The 21153-nt window shown below is 54.7% G+C and overlaps 9 protein-coding genes across 9 annotated transcripts; 3 read left to right on the top strand and 6 right to left on the bottom strand.

Moving 5' to 3' along the window:
* Window positions 1-305: 305 nt before the first annotated feature.
* On the bottom strand, window positions 306-3146 carry CHS3_2 (Chitin synthase, class 3; the record flags this gene model as incomplete). The annotated part of the gene is made up of 3 exons (XM_064804031.1): window positions 306-1270; window positions 1326-3036; window positions 3105-3146. 3 exons carry the CDS (start codon window positions 3144-3146, stop codon window positions 306-308), a joined length of 2718 nt encoding a protein of 905 aa, XP_064657832.1.
* Window positions 3147-3891: 745 nt separating this feature from the next.
* Window positions 3892-5502, bottom strand: LTR77_006790 (uncharacterized protein; the record flags this gene model as incomplete). The annotated part of the gene is made up of 1 exon (XM_064804030.1): window positions 3892-5502. One exon carries the CDS (start codon window positions 5500-5502, stop codon window positions 3892-3894), a length of 1611 nt encoding a protein of 536 aa, XP_064657831.1.
* A 534-nt stretch (window positions 5503-6036) lies between these two features.
* ADE3 (tetrahydrofolate synthase) lies at window positions 6037-8871 on the bottom strand (the record flags this gene model as incomplete). Its single annotated transcript, XM_064804029.1, has 1 exon — window positions 6037-8871. The coding sequence occupies one exon, from the start codon at window positions 8869-8871 to the stop codon at window positions 6037-6039; it is 2835 nt and encodes a 944-aa protein (XP_064657830.1).
* Window positions 8872-9449: 578 nt separating this feature from the next.
* LTR77_006788 (uncharacterized protein) lies at window positions 9450-10979 on the bottom strand (the record flags this gene model as incomplete). The annotated part of the gene is made up of 3 exons (XM_064804028.1): window positions 9450-9698; window positions 9750-10332; window positions 10390-10979. The coding sequence occupies 3 exons, from the start codon at window positions 10977-10979 to the stop codon at window positions 9450-9452; spliced, it is 1422 nt and encodes a 473-aa protein (XP_064657829.1).
* Window positions 10980-11547: 568 nt separating this feature from the next.
* Window positions 11548-13442, bottom strand: LTR77_006787 (uncharacterized protein; the record flags this gene model as incomplete). The annotated part of the gene is made up of 8 exons (XM_064804027.1): window positions 11548-11708; window positions 11768-11854; window positions 11912-12009; window positions 12066-12193; window positions 12255-12603; window positions 12659-12709; window positions 12773-12853; window positions 12907-13442. The coding sequence occupies 8 exons, from the start codon at window positions 13440-13442 to the stop codon at window positions 11548-11550; spliced, it is 1491 nt and encodes a 496-aa protein (XP_064657828.1).
* Window positions 13443-14309: 867 nt separating this feature from the next.
* LTR77_006786 (uncharacterized protein) lies at window positions 14310-15761 on the top strand (the record flags this gene model as incomplete). The annotated part of the gene is made up of 2 exons (XM_064804026.1): window positions 14310-14592; window positions 14782-15761. The coding sequence occupies 2 exons, from the start codon at window positions 14310-14312 to the stop codon at window positions 15759-15761; spliced, it is 1263 nt and encodes a 420-aa protein (XP_064657827.1).
* Window positions 15762-15826: 65 nt separating this feature from the next.
* Window positions 15827-16473, top strand: LTR77_006785 (uncharacterized protein; the record flags this gene model as incomplete). Its single annotated transcript, XM_064804025.1, has 2 exons — window positions 15827-15958; window positions 16012-16473. The coding sequence occupies 2 exons, from the start codon at window positions 15827-15829 to the stop codon at window positions 16471-16473; spliced, it is 594 nt and encodes a 197-aa protein (XP_064657826.1).
* An 859-nt stretch (window positions 16474-17332) lies between these two features.
* LTR77_006784 (uncharacterized protein) lies at window positions 17333-18216 on the top strand (the record flags this gene model as incomplete). The annotated part of the gene is made up of 3 exons (XM_064804024.1): window positions 17333-17724; window positions 17778-17973; window positions 18034-18216. The coding sequence occupies 3 exons, from the start codon at window positions 17333-17335 to the stop codon at window positions 18214-18216; spliced, it is 771 nt and encodes a 256-aa protein (XP_064657825.1).
* Window positions 18217-18677: 461 nt separating this feature from the next.
* ICL1 (isocitrate lyase 1) lies at window positions 18678-20408 on the bottom strand (the record flags this gene model as incomplete). Its single annotated transcript, XM_064804023.1, has 3 exons — window positions 18678-19038; window positions 19104-20155; window positions 20205-20408. The coding sequence occupies 3 exons, from the start codon at window positions 20406-20408 to the stop codon at window positions 18678-18680; spliced, it is 1617 nt and encodes a 538-aa protein (XP_064657824.1).
* Window positions 20409-21153: the final 745 nt, after the last annotated feature.

The raw sequence follows: 21153 nt of genomic DNA, 5'->3' as shown, positions 1-21153 counted from the left end.
TCAGTGAGCTATCATCGTGGACGGTCAGTCAGTAGGGTGGGACCAAGAGCATCAAGGCTACGACCCAATCAACGAATAAACAACAGCAATGCCATATCAATGATACACTAGACCTATAGCATACCAGTACACCCATCTTAGAACTCGCAACACATACGCCAAAGATCCCACACCTCCAATGCATTTCTTGTGAAGCTAGGTATCATACCCTCTCCATCGCAAGCCTTTCCAAACAAAGTCTCAAAAAGTCGTAGCGAGCCGGCGCCAGGCCAGTCTCGCATGCCCGCATCAGCGGCTGGAGACGCTCAGCGCCGCCTGAACATACACAGCAACCCGCTCTTGCCCAGGAACCAGATGCAGCCAAAGAAGCGAATCATCGACAACGCCGCCGTAGCCAACAGCAGCGCGTGGAAGAAGTTCGCCGTCCGTGTCGTCGCACCGCTGGTGACACCAAACTCGTTCGTGTCGTCCGAGGTGATACCGATCGCCAGCAGGGCGTTGGAGAATATCCAGAACGTGACGAGCTTGGTGCGGAAAGACTTGTACGAGTCCTCGAGCGTCTTCTTCGTCTCCTCCTTGGGCGCGACGTACGGAGTAAGGGCGCGCTTGACGGTCTGTTCGAACTGCGAGTCGATGTCTGCCTGTGCGAGGTCGACTTCTTCGATAACGTTGGATTTGCCGTCCTTTCCTTTCTGGGTCGAAGCGGAGGGCAGGGCGTCGGCTTTGTCGGAACCTTTGGTACCCCATGAAACGTCGTGCCAGTTGCTGAAGGCGTAGACCATGAGGATGTTAATATAGGACGACATAAGGAGGAGGTATTGGCCGAAGGAAGTGAACATGTGCCACGGGTCGAGGTAGAGGAAGGAGGCGACGTAGTAGAGGCCGAACGTCGCAGCCAGAGCCACCAGGATGATACTCGTGCCGCCGGAGGAGAAGAAGGACTCGGCGATTTCGTCTGCGTCTTTACCAGCGAAGCCTAGACCGTTGGAGAAGGCATTGACGACCAGGTAGACAGAGTCAATGATGACGTATGTCTGAACCAGGGCGAAGAATACGAAAGAGACGATGTAGCTCCATCTGCTACCCTTGGGTCGGTTACCGAGTGCCAGGATGAATTGTAGCAGAACGAAAGCGAGGTAGAGATACTCGATGACGGTGTTGACGATGGGTGTTGCAGTGTTGCCGAAGGGCCAGCAATTCATGTTGTTGGTCGAAGATGGCACACCACCGACCAAATCGAGAATGACTTTTGTAGTCAGCCAGTACGAAGCTGTGTGTGATATTAGCGCTTGTCCTCATGTTCCAACGACCTCTGCTGTACTCACCGAGAGTAAACCATGTCAGGAATGTCGAAAAGGTGTTATACAGGAATTGAATGTGGAAGAAGATCATCCGGATGATGTTGTGGCCTGACCGGTACATGCGCGTGAAGTGCATGAGCGAATAGAGTGTGGCCGCGAAAGATCCGTTCAGCCATCTTCGGCGTTGGCCAATGAACTCTGCAGCGCCTTCAGGCACGTCAGTCTCACCCTTGGCCGCCTTGACGTACGTGAGATGCCACTTGCTGCCGGCTTTGGCAACCAGTTCGAAACACAGAATACGGTCCTCGGCCAAGAACATGTTCTTTTTGAAGATGTTCATCCCCTCAATGCCCTTAGGACCGAGCTGCTTGGCGAGTGTGTGGTCACCGTGGAAGTACTGCTCGAGTGGCCGTCCCATAATGGCGCGGAATCTGTATGCTGAGAAAGCACCTGGAAGCACAGACACGTACCCGAAGGAGGATTCCAGCGGCTTGTCCAGGATGTTGGAGATCTTGTACTCGAAGTTCTGTGCAGCCACAAGCGGATTCAGCAGATTCTTCCAGCCGCGCCCGAGAAGTGCGTGAATTTCACCACAAGCACCACCAAGATCCTTGTCGTTGTAGAAGGCTTCCCACAGAGCGAGAAGGGCCTTGTGGCCTGGCTTCGTTCCCGCATCGAGCAGAATGCAGATCTCTGGGTTCAGAATGCGCCCGAATCCAGTGAACAGCCATCTGTGGGAGTTGATCTTCTTGCTGTTCTTCTGCTTGAGACAGAAAATCATCTGGACAGGAGGCAGAGTCGATGCGCCATCGTCCAGTGGCCGGATGAGCTGCTGGTTTGGCGTCACCGACAGCTGTGTGGTGTACTCAAAGATGTGCGCAACAGTCTCTTTTCCATCAATGTCCCTCTTCATGATACCGTCCTGGTAGATTCCAATGGTTGCAAGCACGTCAAGAGTGCCTTTGTCGCAAGGATCGATACCGTCGAACACCAGACAGACCACAATCTTCTGCCACGCTGGACCACCCTTGTTCCAGAACTCTGTTCGCTTGATGTTCACGATTTCGCGGATGTTCTGCATCACACCGTGCAAGGTACGGGCAGTCAGAGTCTTGTCCTCATTGTAGTATGTTATCGCAATGAGCAGCTCAGTGTGCCTGTTGTACATTGCCGGCCGAAGATTGTACCCGTTCTTAAGCGTGAAGTCGTTCGGGTCGCAGGTAGCGGCCGTGTAGCGCAGGTGCGTGAATTCCTCGCTGCCACTCTCCAAATCATTTCTATATTTCGCTTGGACGGCGTTCTGGATGGCTGAAGGCACTGGGTAGTCGGCGCTGAGCACGGCGCCCTGGACCAGCTTGACCTTGCGAGTAGCGCTGCGCTTCATTGCTCCCGCGCTGCCTGGACCCATGTCGGGGTTGGCGCGTTGTCGCCAGGCTTCAGTGCTCGTCTCACTGGGAGCGTACGGGCTGGGGGCACGGTCCTTGTCTCCATAGCCGGCATCGAGTTGAGGACCTCCGTAGCCCTGCTCGTGGTAGCCATTGTATGGTGGCACGTGCCCATTCCCACCAATATACGACTCCTCAAGGCTGTAGCCGGTCGTATCGTGAGCGCCCGGAGTGCCCATTTGGTTGTGCGGATCTTCGAATGGGCCCTGATACTGGCCGGTCGGGTTGGTGTGCAGAAGCGCGTGCTCCTGATCATCGTCGCTGTCATGCCGCCTCAACGGGTAGCCGTGCTGCAAGTGAACATCAGCATACCACCATCTCCCGCGCACGGTGGCCGTGAGCGTGGTCGCCTACTTACACTTGGGTCGCCGGCATACCCTCCACCACCTTGGTATGCCATGATTCACGTGCTTCTTCCCAACAAAATGAGTGTCAAAATGCGGCTCACGGCGTGCGGAGCGCCTGCTTGTACTGCGGTCTTCGAGAAGGTGATGGTAGGAAAGCAGGTTCGCGACAAAGGAATCTCAGGGAGCGATGTCAAGGGAAGTGTCTTCAAACAATGAAGTACTCCACCCCCAGGGTCCGTCTCCTCGTCTCAGCCAAGGACGGCCCCAGCCGCAATGCGCCACCGTTCGGGGGCAACTTCTCGGAACAACGTCGCCTGTCAAAATTTGAAGGTTCACATGAAAGCGACTACACGTACATACTTCATCTTCGCACAATAACATGACTCTCCGAAGGGAACTCACGACCCTGGAATCGAGAAGTCCCTTATCGATCTATAGACTAGCTTCCAGAAGCATGCAGGCCTCCTCAGAAAGCGCCAACGCTGCATACGAGTCCATTTTTAGCAGACGCGGTGCTCCCAGCAGAGCCTCGTGTTCCTTGCCACCGCGGTACTACCGGTTACCCGTCTTGACCACGCGACAAATATCACCGTACTCGTGGACTACACGTCTCGAACGCGCCGGTGACATATTAACGGGTCCTCAAGTGTCAAACAACTGCGCAACAAGGCTGATCACCCCGAGATCCTCTTGAAGGCTGAACAAGTCCTTCCCTCGAAATCGTCCCCAGCCCTACGCCGCCCTATGGTGGGCGATCGTAAGGATTCACTTCGGCCGCCGAATAGTATTGCGAGATATTCATCTGCTCTTCCCACTCCCCGTCCACAGCCTCGACAACACACCAGGTTTTGCAGCAGCCATATCCTTCTCTTCTTCCTTGTCATGCACCATCTCATCCCCAATCTCCATCATCTTCTGCTCCAATAGCTTTGTCATCCTCTCGCGCACTTCCCCATACTTCTCTTCGCTCCATACGTTGAACAGCTCCAGCGGATCTTCTTCGCAGTCGAAAAGCTCCCACTCCTTGTGATCGCCGTCTGCCGGCCTCGCGCCTTCGGCATCGAGCGGTTCGTTGTACCAGTAAATCAACTTGTAGCGCTGGTCTCGACATCCGTAGTGGGCGTACGCGAAGTGCGTGATGTCGTTGTGCATCCAGTAGCGGTGGTAGGCGATCTGCTGCCACTTCTCGACCTTCTCGCCTTGAAGGAGTGGTAGAAATGAAATCCCCTGCATGTAGGATGGTGTCGAAACACCAGTAAGCTCGAGAAAGGTAGGCGCAAAGTCGACATTGCTCACAAGATCATCGTTGACCGTTCCAGCAGGTATCTTCGATGGGAAGCGGGCAAGCAAAGGCATCTGGAAACTCTCCTCGTACATGAACCGCTTGTCGAACCAGCCATGCTCCCCCAGGAAGAAGCCTTGATCCGAGGTATACACCAACAGCGTGTTCTCCTTGAGCTGCGGGTCCTTGTCGAGATAATCAAGCATCCGCCCAACGTTATCATCAATACTCTGAATCGTCCTCAAATACCTCTGCATATACCGCTGATACTTGAACTTCGCCAACTCCTCCTTCGTCTCGAACGTAAACACCGTCCCATCCTCCCGATCCATCAATCTCATCTCCGTCACGTCCTCCGGCGCAGGAACTTTACGATCGTAGACGTTCCAGAGATCCGTCATCTTCTCGCCAACCCTCTTGCCACCGTCCGGCTGCACCAGCCCGAGATCAAAGTACGTCAAGTCCTCTGCCACCCGCATCTTCGCCACTCTTGCAGCGCGAGCGCGGTGCTTGTAGTTGTCTGTGAAGTTCTCGGGGACTTTGATCGGGTCCTTGTATAAGTCGCGATGCTTGTCATCGCATTCCCAGCTCCGATGGGGGGCTTTGTGGTGGCACATCAGGAAGAACGGTTTCTTTTTATCCCTCTCGTCGATCCAGTCTAGACACTTGTCCATGATGATATCAGTCACGTACCCGTCAACCTGCTTCATCCCGTCCTCCTCGATGAAATGCGGATCCCAGTACTCTCCTTGGTCAGGAAGCACGCTCCAGTAATCAAACCCGGATGGTTGATGCGCTTTGCCTTCTCCAAGATGCCATTTCCCGACCATGGCAGTCTGGTACCCACCGCTTCTGAGTTGCTTCGCCAGATTGGGAAGACGATTGTCGAGTTTCGAGTCCAGTGTCCGGACGAGGTTGACGTGGCTATGGGTACCGGTCAAGATGGCAGCTCGGGAGGGTGTGCAGATGCTGTTGTTGACGTAGCAGTGATTGAAGCGCATGCCGTCTTTGGCCAGTCGGTCGAGGTTGGGCGTGTGGTTTATACCGGCACCGTAGCAGGATATGGCTTTGCTGGCATGGTCATCGGCCATGATAAAGATGATATTGGGTCGGGTCGAGGGAGCCATGGCCGGACTATGTCTCTCTAGGCTGCCGGTGGCTGATTGTTCTGTCGTTGATGTACTCTTACGTCCAGAAAGCGTTATCTTGGGGAAGACAGGGAATGGAACAGCAGCTGAATGTTGTACACAGTCGCTGCGTCGGCGATGAGCCGCGGGTGGGAGGTTGTCTGTTTCTGTGATGGGCTCTGGGCAGTTTAGGATCTTGCATGTGGAGCTTGTGATCAATGATGAGAGTTTGAAGACGTCTTCAACGGTGCAAGGACTGGCACAAATGTGGGAGGTGCAAAGCCGGGTTGGAAAGAGCAAGGATATAGAGCTCTTCTAGAGCGCACTTAGTATTCCTATCAAAATTCACAGACTACATGTATGAGTCCGTCAATAACACCCCAGCGCCGCGCTTCATCAGTTGATATGAAAGCCGACACTTTTCGACCCATCCCATTTCCCACCCCATGCATGCTCACGTTGTTGAACGTAGAGCGAGGTATCTCGAAAGCAAAACCCAAACGCCTCATGCAACAGGTTATTGAGAGACGGCGTCTAGAACAGCCCGTCAATCTCGCCCGTCTCTCCATCCACCTCCACGTTCAAATATCCAGGCGCGGTAGGCAGACCGGGAATCGTCTGAATATCTGCTGCCAAAGCGTACAAGTACCCGGCGCCAGCAGCCATCCTGACATCCCGAATGGGCACGGTGAAGCCGGTTGGTGCGCCTTTGAGAGAAGCATCGTGGGAAAGCGAGTATTGGGTCTTCGCGATACAGATTGGCAAGGAGCCAAAGCCTTGCTTCGTGTAGGTGTCGACCTTCTTCTGCGCCGTCTCAGAAAACTCGACTTTGTCGGCGCCGTACATCTTCATCGCAATGGCTTCGATGTTTGCCTGTACGGAGCCCTCGTCGCCGTACAGGAGCTTGAACTCTTCTGGCTTCGATCTCTCCGAAGCAGTGATGACACCCTTCGCGAGATCGACAGCACCCTTGCCGCCTTCGGCGAAATGGTTGGCAGCGATGGCATCTTCGGCACCGGCCTTGAGAGACTCCTCGCGGATGACCTGAACCTCTGCGTCGGTGTCCGTCTCGAAGCGGTTGATAGCTACCACCACGTTGACGCCGAACGACCTAGCGTTCTGAATGTGCTTCGCTAAGTTGACACACCCCTTGCGAAGAGTCTCCACATTCTCTGTGCGGTAGACCTCAGCTAGCTGCTCGCCAGGCTTGATCTCGGGACCGCCGCCGTGCACCTTGAGTGCGCGAACGGTCGCGACAATGACAGCCACGTCTGGCACAAGACCCGAGTTGCGACACTTGATGTTCATGAAGCGCTCGCCACCCATGGTGAAGTCGAAGCCAGCCTCGGTGATGACGAAGCCGACCTTCTCATTACGTTCAGCCTCTTCTTCAGGCTCGGTGCCAGCAAGCTTGAGTGCGACTCTGTCTGCAATGACACTGCTGTTGCCGATCGAGATGTTGGCGAATGGTCCAGCATGTACGAACACTGGAGTACCTTCCAGGGTCTGCATCAGATTTGGCTTGATAGCATCCTTCATCAAGGCGGTAAGAGCTCCTCCAGCGCCGATGTCATCAGCGGTAATGGGGTCACCATCCTTGCTGCTCGCAACCACCATCCTGCCGAGACGGTCACGCATGTCTGCTAGCGATGTCGACAAGGCCAGAACAGCCATGCACTCCGACGCCACAGAGATGTCGAAAGCTGTCTGCCTTGGCTCGACCTTGTTTTCGGTCGGTGCTTGACCGACAGTGATGCCACGGAGATGGCGGTCGTTGACATCCAGCACCCGGCGCCAGGTGATGGTTTCGCGATCAAAGTCCAGTCTTGCGAACCTTCGCTGCTCGTCCTCTGTGAGCTCGTTCGGATCGGTCTTGTCGATTCCGAGCTTCTTGAGGCGCTTGAACATGACAGGCACAAACTCCCGCTTGCCCTTCTTCTCTGGCACCAGACGTCGGAAGAGCGGTCCATCCTTCTGCGTAGCCTCGTGGTACATCCTGGTGTCAATGGCAGCGGCGAGAAGGTTGTTGGCTGCAGTAATGGCATGGATATCGCCCGTCAAATGCAAGTTAAACTCGTCCATGGGAATGACTTGGCTGTAGCCACCACCTGCTGCACCACCCTTGATACCGAACGTTGGACCTTGAGACGGCTGCCGAACGTTGGCAAAGGCAACACGACCAAGCTGTCCGGCCAATGCCTGCGAAAGACCAATAGTAGTAGTGCTCTTGCCCTCGCCGAGTGGTGTTGGCGTGATGCCGGCCACAAGAATGTAGCGACCATTGCGGCGGTGTTGGAGCCTCGTCAGTGTCTCTAGTGACACCTTCGCCTTGTACGCCCCGTAAGGCTCAAGCTCATGAGGCGCGATTCCCACCTCAGCCGCCAACTTGCTGACATGCTTGGGATGCTGAGCCCGAGAGATAGCAATGTCAGATGGAATTGGCGTCTTGAGCTCCAGCGGCAATGGCACGACCTTGCGAGTCTTTTGCCGCTCACGCTCTGCATCTGCGGAATTGACCACATTCTGCATGAGCATTGCCACGGTCATCGGTCCAACGCCTCCAGGCACAGGTGTAATCTGACCTGCAACCTTGACTGCAGCATCGTAGTCCACATCACCAATCAGTCGCTGTCCAGACTTCTTCGACTCGTCCGGAATGAAGTTCGTGCCCACATCGATCACGACAGCACCTTCCTTGATCCAGTCGCCTTTGACAAATTGAGGCTTGCCAATGGCAGCAACGAGGACATCGGCATTCTTGATGACCCCAGGAAGATCCTGTGTCTTGGAATGGCACACCGTAACTGTAGCATCGGCATTCTTCAGCAGGTAGCTGACGGGTGCACCCACGATGTCGCTTCGTCCAAGGACGACAGCATTCTTTCCCTTCAGATCCACACCAGCCTCTTTCAGCAGCACCATGACACCTTGTGGTGTGCATGGCACGAACAACGGCTTGCCACCCTTCTTTGCCAGCTCGCCGATATTGGGCCCTCCAAATCCATCAACGTCTTTCTCATCCGCCACTGCGCTCGTGACTTCGTACTCGTTGATGTGGGATGGCAATGGCAGCTGGACCAGGATGCCGTGGACGCTAGGGTCATTGTTGAAAAGCTCGATCTTGCGTAGGAGTTCATAGTTGTTGATGGATTCGTCGTAATGCTCAAGCTTGCATTCGATGTTCGCCTCCTCGGCCGCCTTGAGCTTCATCTTCACATAGGTGCTGCTGTCGGAACGCCCCCCAACCTGAATGATGACGAGCGAGGGCTTGTAGCGAGGATTCTTCGCTTGCTTCTCAGCAATGTCTTTCGCCAACCTCTCCCTGATAGACTTGGCCGTGGCCGTGCCGTCTATCTTGGTTGCCGTCATGGCTGATGGTGCGACGTGTAAGGAACGACGGCAGAAGTGTGGATGAGGTCGAAGAAAGGCAGAAATTCTCGAGCTTTGAGAAAAAACACGGCCTCGCGAATGATGCACTGAAATGCCCCGCTGGCGCGAGCACAGCGAGATGGGGGCGCGAGAAAGGAACGGGACAGCATGCATGTTGAATGCCTTTCTTTCCTTAACGCCAAAACACCCAAATGCTTGCGTACGGTGACTCTAGGAGAGAAAGATGTTTCAATGACTCTGGCTCCATTCTAGGATAAATTTGCAAAACGCTCGTGCCTCATCGCGGCATTCTGCGGGTCAAGCGGACGGCAGGAGCGGTGTGTTATGGACAGAACGAACACATTCACTTCACATCACTTCACCAACAGCTTGTTGATTATGGTACCTTTTAGGATATTCCATAACGTACGGATGCGTTGTACATACACATGAAGCTCTTCCCGACAATGCCTTCTCAAAGGGGCAATCGAGTCCCCGTCGATTACGTATTGACTCTGTCGAACCATTCCATCCGAGATGACCAAAGGCATTGCATGGTCCCGTGCTTCCTCACCTATCTAGGTACTCCTCAACCCCGTCGAGCTTCTCCGGACAGGCTGTCTGATGGGAATGCTTTCAACGTTCTTCCGTTGCCACCCGCCTTCCTTCTCGAACAGGGGACCGATCGTTCTGGCAACGTGCAACAGGTGTCTGTCTCGGAACCTGGGTGCAACAGCTGTCAACCCGATGGGCAAGCCGTTCTCGCCAGCAAAGCCCGGTATATTGAGTGCTGGTGCGTGTAGCATTGTCCACATCGAACAGAATGTCTGCATACCTTTAGCCTTTGTCAGTGCCCAACAGCTTTTGGACGAGCCTACCATATTGCCAGTATTTTCCAATCCTTTGGGAGCTTCATCCGGTATACTAGGCGTGATGACAAGATCACACTTGCTCGCGATCTCGTCCCAAGTGACCCTCAGCCTCGCACAGCTATCGTATGCTTCAAGCTGGTCCTTCCGAGATACGTTCTTCCTGTTCTCCACATAGCCAACGATATCGTCGTGAAGCAGCTTCGTATCCGTCCTATACTGACCAAGGAACGACGTCTTGCCTTCTGCGTTCAGCACGGTGTTGTGCCATTTCAATGCATTGTCGAAGCCCATGTCTTCCGGCAGATCAACAGCTTCCGCTCTGGCCCCTTGCTTCTTCAGAAGCTCGACTGCCTTTTCCATAGCTTTCTCGGTGCCCGGGCCGGCAGCAGGCCAGTTGTGCGTCTTAGCGAAGCCGATTACTGCGCCTTTGAGACTGAAGGGCTCTTTTGGTATGGGTTCATCGTCCATGACTTGGAAGACGTCAAGAATTCGTTCCACGTCCTCGACTGACCGGCAGAGGAAGCCGCAGGTATCCAAGGTCCAGCTCCACTGGGCTATGCCTTCTCTAGAGATTGAACCCCAAGTCGGTCTAGATGCAATACTTGTCAGTAACACAGTGATTATGTCAAAGCCGAGGACGGCTCACTTGAAGCCATAACACCCATTAAACGAAGCAGGTCGTATGATAGACCCTCCCGTCTGTGTCCCCAAAGCCACCGGAATCTGAAAATCACCCACCGCTGCTCCCGATCCCGAAGACGAGCCGCCCGGTGTTCGCTCGAGATCATGGGGGTTCGCCGTGTGGTTCTGATGCCAGTTGCCTTGCTTGCTTGAGGCAAACTCGGTAGTTGTGGTCTTGCCAAAGATCAAAGCTCCAGCCTGTCGTAAGGTGATTATGCAGTTCGCGTCCGCGTTGATCGGCGTCTCGCTCTGGTACAGTTTCGAGTTGTATTGGGTAGGCATGTCCTTGGTCAAGATGATATCTTTTACTCCCACAGGCAGGCCATGTAATGGGCCACGCTGAGCTGAAGGTATGTCGTCCAGTACTTGAGCCTGTTGTAGGATCTGGCTAGGACTAAGCCATACCCATGCCTTGACGCTTTCGTCTCGCTGGTGGATTCTGGTGAGGAGTGACTTTGCGAGATCAAGGACCTTTAGCTCTCCGCTACGTAGAAGAGGCAGTACTTCGGCGGCTGTGAGCTTCCATGGCTCCTCGTGATCAGATACGGCGGACATGCTGGGGCAGCAAGGCGTCTGGTGTTCTCCTCGAATTGCGCTGCTGGGAGACCGAGAGGATAAAAACCAAATTTGTCCAGAAAATTAAGGTAGTGAAAGACGTCCTGGTCAACCTACCTCCCAGCTAATATACATCATGTGCCCTTGCAGATATAGACTCCGCTCCTGTCGAGCAGTTTTTGATAGGTAATGGCAACCAATGCTTTTGTTCGGCCAAGGTTGTTGTCGGGCAAGGGTGGGATTACAGGGTCAATGGCCTTTTTGAACTTCACTCTACAGCCCTTACTACCTTACCAACCATTCTAGTACTATAGCCGTAAACGACAGTATACAGGTAGGAATGGCACACCCGGATGTGCTTCAATGGTTTACGTGACAAGGGATAATCCATCGAGTATGACCTTCTCCAACCAGTTTTCGGTGAGACTCTCATTACATGTATCTCTCGAGTGCAGGCTCCGTAGCGACTCTCTTTCATCATTGGCATTCATCTCTTACTCACTCCTACAGATCGCTTGAGTGCCCTTGTTGATTGTTACAGCCGTGCATCTCCATTAGGACCCACCATTCAACAAAGACTGGCATCAAGCGTACCACTGCCAGCCTGCACCGTTGTATTATGCCGTGCAAACTCAGCCAAAGTGGCTTCTCCAGCTTCATACGCCGGCCATGAGAACGACGGCACGCTTGGCGGCTTGGAAGGGTCGGCGGCAAACGAGAGCCACAGGCCTGTATTGTGGATGTCAGCATCAGTGCAACAAGGGAAGCAGACAAGACGAGGGTATTACCTTGCATGGTTTCGCTAACGGACCATTCGAAAGCTGTAGAATTGCCACGGTACAAAGGATGCGTCCCGAAAACCAAAGGGAGCTCGGCTAGATGTGTGTGAGTTGATGGCGCATGCAACGATAACAGAGGGCGGGTGTACTGACAGCTATGATAGGCACCCATCCAACTCACTGGCGAGACGTTGGAGAAGTTGCCAAAGTATTCGTACCGATATGTGGTGGAGTTGGAGAGCATACGATCCCTGTAAGAGTCGAGTCAGCCTTGACATCTCTTCGCGGCGGGATAAGGACTGCTCACGAGACACCAGTCGCGACTGAGCATTCGATACCCAACGAAGCCTCATCAAGCGCTTCATCGCCGGGCCCGTCCGGCGTGAAAGGCACGAAGCCGGCTCCCTCGTTGGCATTGTTGCCCATGATCATCGGCTATATCATATGTAAGTGTCAGCAGCCGATCCTGTCGCTAGCACATCCGGAGGAAACCCACCACATCCGCCACCAAACCCTCAGCAGCCCTCTTAGTGTAGTTCCCAAAAACTACCATCCCATCGGGCGTCGGCCCAAAGTCCAGCCCTTCACTCGTCGACAGCGCATTCTCCAACGTCCCCGCCGGAACATTTCGCATACAGGTCAGCGTGGCCGCGTCGCTTAAGCCTTTGCATCCGACGACCGAAGCGAGGGAGGTGAAGTTCGTCTGTGCCTTGTCGATCTCGCCAACGGAAAGGCCTGCGGCACCAGAGTCGGCGATCAGGCCGCTGACGATGGGATCTGAGCGCCAGGCGTAGCTGTACATGGAGGTGCTGGCGCCGCCGGCGGACTGGCCCCAGAGGGTTATGCTGGGAGAAAAGGGTCAGTACGTTCTAAGCTTTGGATTGGAAGGGGATAAGGTACCGCGAGGGATCGCCACCGAACGCCGCGATGTTGTCTCTGGTCCACTCGACACTAAGACTGTCAGCTAATCAAACGATCCACAACTCGTCCAAGACTGAGAGAACCGCGACTTACACCATCCGCTGGTCCAACAGCCCCAGATTGATATCGTCTAATCCCTTCGCATTGGGAAACCCGAACACGTTAACGCGGTAACTACACCCAGATCAGCCATCATTCCGCCCCTCAGAGCGGATATCTTCCCATACTTCATAATAACAAAGACCACGCTCTGCGTCCTCTGAATCAGCTGATCCGGAATCTTGTAGACCGAGTTCGCTCCTCCGCTCGAAAAGCCGCCTCCAGGCACATACACAATCACCGGTAAGCTCTCCTCGGTCGGGGTCCCAGGAGCCCAGACGTTAATGTACAGACAATCCTCTGAGACTCCTCCGTTGATCAGGAACTGTGGGACTTCTTCGGTGTATACCGTCTTGCCGCTGCTGAACTGCTGCATGCATGACGGCGCGAAGGTTGTAGTGTCGAGCGTGGAGGTCCATGGTTTGACGGGACGAGGGGCAGCGAAGCGGAGGTCAAGGGTTGGAGGGGAGGCGTATGGGATGCCGAGCCATTGGCGGACGTTGGGGGCGGTGGTGTTGATGAAGCCTTGGATGGGACCAGTTGTTGTGTTGATGAGCAGGCTGGAGGGGTTGGAGGAGGGTTTGGGAATGGCATGGGTGGAGACGAGGGAAGGGAGGATGGAGAACAGGAGAGTAAGAGGTGGTATGTAGCTTGGTAGTTGCATCTTACACAATTGAAAGGCTCTGGAGTGTTAGGGCTGCGGCCGAGCGAGCAGTGCGTGCCCATTGCTTCTTTTATTCCCATGTCCAGCAGAGCAGACCGCTAAAGAAATGATCCAAGGAAAACGAGCATACCTCACCGCTTACCGTGTCATTCGAGGCAGCGGAAGAAGTTTGAGCCAAGCGAAATGCTATGTGAAAGGTAAATGGCGATCAGTTCATAACGTAGAGATGCTAGGAACGATCAGTAAACAGAGCAGAGTTGTGGGAACAGGGCTCTGCCGGCTACATGCTGATTTCGACCCAAACAGCCAGCCCCCGCATCGCGAGCAAGTGGGGAACACGACAACCCCATCTCCGGAGTAGGTATCTGTATCGGCTGGCGTATCTTCTGCCACGGGGTCAGGTCAACGTACGGTAACTTGGAGGGGACGGACGTGGGGCCGTCGCGGTCGTCCGGAAGGTCGTTTACTTGACATCTGAGCCCGTAACAGCGGATGCTTCTGTTACATTCGGCGGCCAACATGCCTCTCGCAAGTAGAGGGCCATACTCGTTGACACGCCGGGACATGATGGTGATGCAAAGCTTCTGTTGCCTTGCTTGATCCGTTTTGCTGGATGCACGATGCCTAGAGTAGAAGATGGCTTGTAATAAATGCCTACGAGCCCACGTATGCATTTGCCTTGGTAGACAGACTGCGCTCCTTTCGAGCTGTTTTTGGTACCTACCTAAAGGCAGGGAATGGCAACCACTGCTTTGCTTTGGGCAAGGATGTTGTCGGCCAGTCGGCCAGACGACGTCAGCGAAGTCGGCCAGAGCTTTTGCTTTGCCGTCGAGATCTCTGAGACGTGCCGACCATCAACACCACACGATGAGACCGCCTAAGTCTTCTCTCCCCCTATACTTATGTCTTATAGGCCTGGCATGTATCGCTGCGGGACAGCATGGACAGCGGCCCCTCCAAGCAGGAGCCACGGCGCCCAACGTCCTGTTTATTCTCACCGATGACCAGGATCTTCGGATGGACTCGCTGTCATATATGCCACTCCTGAAACATCATATCGTGGACCAAGGGCTGTCTTTTAACCGCCATTACTGCACAGTCGCTCTATGCTGCCCGTCGAGAGTGTCTATGTGGACAGGTAAAGCGGCGCGTAAGTATCTCGTCGGCTGAACCAGCATACTATTATGCTGACGTTGCCGCAATAAAGACAACACCAACGTCACTGATATCAATCCACCATACGGTAGGTGAAGTACTCATACATGTTTCACTCCGGATGCTTCATCTTTGCCGCATGTACATCCACTAGTCTTCCTTCACCGTGCTCATAAGATTACAGGAGGCTACCCTAAGTTTGTCTCCGAAGGCTTCAACAACAACTACCTCCCGCTCTGGCTCCAAGAAGCCGGCTACGGCACCTATTACGTCGGCAAGCTCTTCAATGCCCAGTCTGTAACCAACTACGATTCGCCGCACGCTGCTGGCTGGACGGGCAGTGAGTTTCTGCTGGACCCCTACACCTATCGGTACTTCAATGCAACTCTCCAACGCAACTTCGACAAGCCAGTCAGCTACGAGGGCCAGTATGTCACAGATGTCATCTCGGAGAAGGCTCACGGCTTTCTCGACGACGCTCTGCAGGCCAGGGAGGAGACTGGGCAGCCTTTCTTCTTGACCGTTGCGCCTACTGCGCCGCATAGCGATGTCAATATCAAGCGAAACAACATCGACGGCGACTTTGACGAGAACACGAACGTTCAGTCGCCACCTGTACCAGCTGATCGGCATAAGGATCTCTTTCCAGATGTCGTTGTACCTCGAACACCAAACTTTAATCCAGACGAGCCTGCCGGTGCTTCGTGGATATCGCGCTTACCGAAGCAAAACCAGACGAATGTCGACTTCAACGACCACTTCTATCGAAACCGTCTACGCTCTCTGCAGGCAGTCGACGAGATGGTCGACCACTTGGTGAAACGGCTTGAGGAGGCTGATATCCTGGACAATACGTACATCGTCTACAGCACTGACAACGGCTACACCATCGGCCAGCACCGTCGACAGCCGGGAAAGCAGTGTGCGTTCGAGCAGGACATCAATGTTCCACTTATAGTACGCGGACCGGGTGTACCAAAGGGTATTTCGACGGATGTGGTGACTAGCCATACTGATCTGGCGCCGACTTTCATGGCTCTGACGGGCGCGCGGCCGCCGATTGATTTTATCTTGGATGGGCAGGCCATACCGCTGGATGGTGTCAGGGTTGAAGACCAAAGGCAGGAGCATGTCAATGTTGAGATGTATCAAACCCATGTTTAAGACGCAACCGTGCTTCGACCATTCGCTGACCCTCTTGCTCTTCTATTCGTAGGTGGGGCATCATCATGTCGGAGGGCAAGTACGGCAGTGTGTTGTACCCGAACCATACCTACAAAGCCGTGAGAGTGGAAGCGGAGTCGTACGGCTACCTGTATGTGGTGTGGTGTAGCGGAGAGCATGAGCTGTACGACACGAAGGTAGGGCTGTTCGGAGCCAATTGGAGCGCCTGTATAGGGCTGACAGCATGCAGGCGGATCCGTACCAGCTGAACAATCTGTACCAGACGGATCATTCGGCGCATTTCAACGCGTACCTCGATTCGGCAGAACATGCGCAGGCTGAGCCTTTGCTCATGGCCGAGCCTGTCTCGGTTTCCAACACCTCCGCGTACCGGAAACGACAGAACGACGCTGAGGCTGTCGCATCCGGGGCTACCGTGGCAAGGCTGACCCTCCGGCTCGATGCCCTGCTCTTGGTGCTCAAGACCTGTTCGGGGCGACAATGTACGCACCCATGGGAAACACTCTTCCCTCGTGGTGAGGTGCAAAGTCTCGCAGACGCTCTCGACCAGCGGTACGAAGACTTCTTCGAAACCCAGGTAGACACAGTGCAGTTTGAAAAATGCGAGAAGGGGTATATTGCAGAAAGCGAAGGACCGGTGTGGAGCGGTAGCCAAGTATATGGCATGAATCACGAAATGGCATTCGAGTAGAAGTGCTGATGCCAAAACCGGTTGCTGCATGCTCAAATTGGACGAGATCGTGTTTTGTTTGGGTTTGATTGAAAGTCCACAGCCGTCTTGGTCCATCGCATGACACGCAAAACGGTAACCAGAGCTGCGGTGGTAAACTCTCCCTCGCCCAGATGCTGAGCATACCAAGTCAATAGTGGCTGGCTTGTGCGTCCAGATTTAGGATCTCGGAGAAGAGGCGCACGTGGCTTGGTGTACGATCTCTCCACTCCAGACTCTCGGCTTCTCCTTGCTACACCTCACCGAGACCGTCCAGAGCGCGAGCACTGACATTGTTTCCGCCGCCTCTGCTCGGCGACAAGACATCTGGCGAGCGGAGTCGATGGACCCGTGGGGAGGAATTGATGAAAAACGATGGAAATCTGGTTGACTCCTTCGCCCAGTACCACCAACCGCCGGCTCTCCGCTGTGCAATCTGGGCGCTGGGCGCGACAAATAACCATTGTTAGCCTTCTGTTTGGCTGAGACTTGACCTCCTCGAACTCTCCCCGTTCAAGACAACCACAGTGGGCTGCCCAGGTGAGCCAAGTACTGTCGTTCCAAAAACATCTCCAGCCAAGTTGCCATGGTCGAGAGGCGGCATCGAGATTCCTTGGACGACAAGACTCCGAAAGGGGGCGAAACCTCTTGTTTCCTGCATATATCTTGCTGTCGGCCATGGCCCAGTCGATGATCCTGTCTTCTCATCCGCAGCATTCCTGTTTTCAGCGCATATAATAACCTTCTTCGCAACCCCCAATTTCGTTCTTCCACGAACACCACACTCGCTTTTCGCAGCCAAAGCCAAAAAGTAAAAGCAAACAAAACCACATCCCTCACCATGCGTACCGGAACCATCTTCGCTGCGGCGCTCGCGTTCGCCTCGTCCGTCATCGCCACCCCAGCACCAAAGGGCAAGGGCGTCGGCAAGCCCAAGCCCCCGCCTTGCAGAGCCGGCATCGACCGCCCTGGCTGCGTCGGCAAGCCGAAGCCCAAGAAGGAGTGCAAGACCTGCATGTCCGAGGAGGATGCCCAGATCGTCGCCAGCTACTTCCAGGACCTGATCCGTGGCTACACCATTGAGCAGGCTCTTGCCGGTCTCACCGAGGACTTCGTCGACTACTCGTCGGCCGTGTCGATTGTCATCAACAAGGGTGCCGCTGTCCCCAACGACATCACCCAGCCCATCTTCACCAGCCGCGAGCAGTTCATGGCTGGCCACGGCAAGCAGAAGTATGTCTTCAACACCGCTCGATTCACTATACACTCGTGCTAACCACACCCAGGCCCATCCCATTCGAGATCCTCGACGTCTGGCACAACTGCAACGGCACCGTCAGCATGCGCTGGGTGTCCACCCGCTCCGCCTACCTCCAGCCCACCGAGGCCGCCGCCATCCCCGTCCCGGCTCTCGTCGTCCTCGAGACCGAGCCAGCTGAGGAGGGCAACGAGTACAACTACCGCATCCACACCATCTACTCCGTGAGTTCCCACCAACACACACCCGCACCTCTCTAAATACAGTGCTAATCTCCCCACCAGGAGTTCAACGCCGCAGCCTGGCTCGTCAACCTCGGCGTCTTCAAGCCCGAAGGTGCCGTCACCCCTGTCCCAGCCGACGTCCCAGAGGGCACTGAGGGCGAGGCTGAGGCCGCGCCGGCGAAGCGTGAGATCGCTGCTCGCACCCCCGAGTTCCAGGACTGGACCGACATTGGTGTCATCTAAGCTCGTTCAACGATGGTATAATAGATGGTCGGGGTTTTAGCATGCACAGGGGTTTTTCCGGACGGGGATATATTAATTCTGTGGATCCGTATCGACGGCTTGTGTCAGGCGGCCTGTACGATGTCGAGATATGAAGTGATTGTATCTAATGTATATGATCATGTTTATGGCTACTTTGCCTGTTCACTTCTTCAACAACTTCCTCTTCGACTTAGTCTTGATGTTGCATTCTGCAAGTCATCGTGCCTCCGAACAGCTACCTTGTGTCTTCTTCACGAGCTTGTACTGAGTCGAAACTTGATCATGTCTATTTACCAGCGAGCAGCCTGGATGGCATGTTAGTGATGGAAACTTCGTGATTCTGTTGCATTTGCTAGATGTGTTGAATTTACATTTCACGTATATTCTCAGCTACATACAATTTCGCCAAACGCATTCCACTCCCCACGGCCATCGCCACACTATTTCTTAAACTGATCCTCAGTAACCCCCTTCCCCATCGCACTCGTCGAGCTCACACCCCCCTGCACCAGCCTCAACATCTCATCCACATACTCCGCCCCACTCCACTTCTGATGCGTCACCACCTCCACCCCCTGCTCAATCTCCGGCTCCTGCACCGTCTCGCCATACGCCCGCATGCCCCTCTTAGCGAAATCCTTCGCAAAGGCGTTGGAGATGAGCGCGGTGCTGTGCAGGCCGGCGAGGGTGATGAACTGCCAGCAGTAACCCATGGCGGCGAGGCGCGCGATGTAGGTTTCTTGCTCGGCGGAGGGCATGGCGGTTTTCCAGTTGAAGGAGGGGGAGAGGTTGTAGGCTAGTCTGTTTGTTTCACGAAGTGGTTAGCAAGGAGATGGGGGCCGGTGGTGTAGGACTGATAGACGTACTTTTGTTCCGGCCACACAGCGTGCACACCGTCCGCGAACTCCTTCGCCTGCGCATAGTCCGGCATCTTGCTCTCCATCCAGATCAAATCCGCATACGGCGCGTAGGCATTCGCGCGAACCACAGCATACGGGCACCCGCCCTGAATGCGATAGTACCCTTCCCTCGTCCGCGCGGCATCCCAGTCAAAGTGCACATCCACGCCCGTCAGACCTTTTGCAATCGCGCGAGCTTCGGCGTTGCTCTTGCCCTTGGACATTGTCTTGAACTCCTCAATCATGCCTGCTTTGTCGACGTGTACGCCGGCGTTGATGGTGTCTGCGACAGCCTCGGAGTACAATTTGAGGCCCGCTTGCGCCATCCAGGAATCCTCAATCGCCTGCAGCTCTGGGCCGTTCTTGCCGGCTTGCTCGGCGGCGATCATCAAGTCGTTGAGCGGTTGGAGCGCTGGGTTCGTGCATCCAAGAACGAAAGCATGGTCGCGAGGGTCAATGGTGCTGGTGATCAAAGTCGCGGCTTCGGAGTCAGTACGGGCAATGGCGAGAAGGTCGGTGCCCATGATGTCCGCTTGCGCGCGAATGGCGACGAGTCGGTTGATGTGCTCGCTAATGGGGACGAGGACCTTGCCAGCCATGTGTCCACACTTCTTGGTACCTGGCATCTGGTCCTCAATGTGGATGCCGGCAGCGCCCTTCTCAACAAAGAGTTGGGTCAGCTTCATCACAGCCGTGAGACCACCATGGCCAGTGTCGGCATCGGCTACGATGGGGTTCAGGAAGTCGGTGTTCGCGAGTTTGGAGCGCTCTGAGGCAGGGGCGCTGAGCCTCTCATGACGCTGCTTGCGGTCGTGGAAGAGCTGGGCTTTCCAGAGATGCTGAACCTTGTTCGGGACAGTGTCGTAAGGGTAGTCTGCAAGATCTGGGCCAGGCTCATCGGTCGCCGAAGCAGTGCTCGAAGATTGCCAGCCAGACACATAAACAGTGTCGAGATACTTGGCCATCTGCGTGACCATTACCGGATCCAAGCAGCCGTAGGTAAAGCTCACATCGCGTTCCTGGCATCATCAGCGAAGCTCCGTAAGCTCCATCGTATTCTGTACTCACAGCAAACCGCTTCTCCACAGTCTTCCAGAGCTTCTTCGCCATAGCATTGCTCGGATACTCGATCTTCAAATTGCCTCTCTTAGTAGCAATCTGCTCGGCAGTGTACGGACGCCTCGTGTACCGCCATCTCGAGTCCGACCACCATTGCTGCAGCTGCTTCACCTCGTCCTGGTACTTTTGCTCCTCTGCATCGGCGCCAGCCATCTTGGGATCGGTAGTCTCGACGTTGTGCGGGAGAATGGAAGATACGGCGGCAGCGACTTGCTTCAATCTTTCTGCCAGCTTGACGAGGGCTGGGGAGGTGTAGGAAGGTAGAGATGACAAGACACGGACAGACCCACAGCGAGGTTTGTTGTATAGATGCAAGAAGAGAGGAGAGAGTCAGAGTAAGAGTAAGAATGTCTATACCGACACAATGATCACGTCACGCAAGCTCTGGGCGAAGCGGTGGTTTAAGACATTGGTTCCTCGGCGATGTGAGCAAGACCACCTGCCGGTAGCCCTCCGGCCTCGCCCGATCTCGTGTGAAAGGGAGACATGCCTGTCATGGCTGGAGAGCCGAGCACCTTTTGAAACCTTGGCCGAGGAAGAGAGAGGCTGTTCGAAGTGTCGGATGAAAGGACGACGGGGATTGGGTACGAGTGAGGTAAGAAACGTCTCCCGGCATCAGCCGAATGAAGCGTTTCTGGGGAAGCCGAGGTTGAATATCACATGTCTGGCTTGGAGAGAGGCTGTCTTCACATGTTCCAAGCACCACAAGCCGATACCGGTGCAGGTATGTAAGTAAAGTGGAAGGTCTAGATGGTCAGAGGTAGGTATCAAGGAAGACTGCACATCCAGAGTAGCGCCATTTCTCGGAAGCCTCAGCAGCGATAGCGATAGCTTAGACCTTCTGCTTGTGATCGTGCCTATGCGTACTATTCCCGTGCACACGCAAGTACAAGAGCAA

This window comes from Saxophila tyrrhenica (assembly GCF_035928015.1).
Source record: "Saxophila tyrrhenica strain CCFEE 5935 chromosome Unknown scaffold_10, whole genome shotgun sequence".
NCBI classification, from domain to species: Eukaryota; Fungi; Ascomycota; class Dothideomycetes; order Mycosphaerellales; family Extremaceae; genus Saxophila; species Saxophila tyrrhenica.
This window is presented reverse-complemented; position numbering and strand designations above follow the sequence as displayed.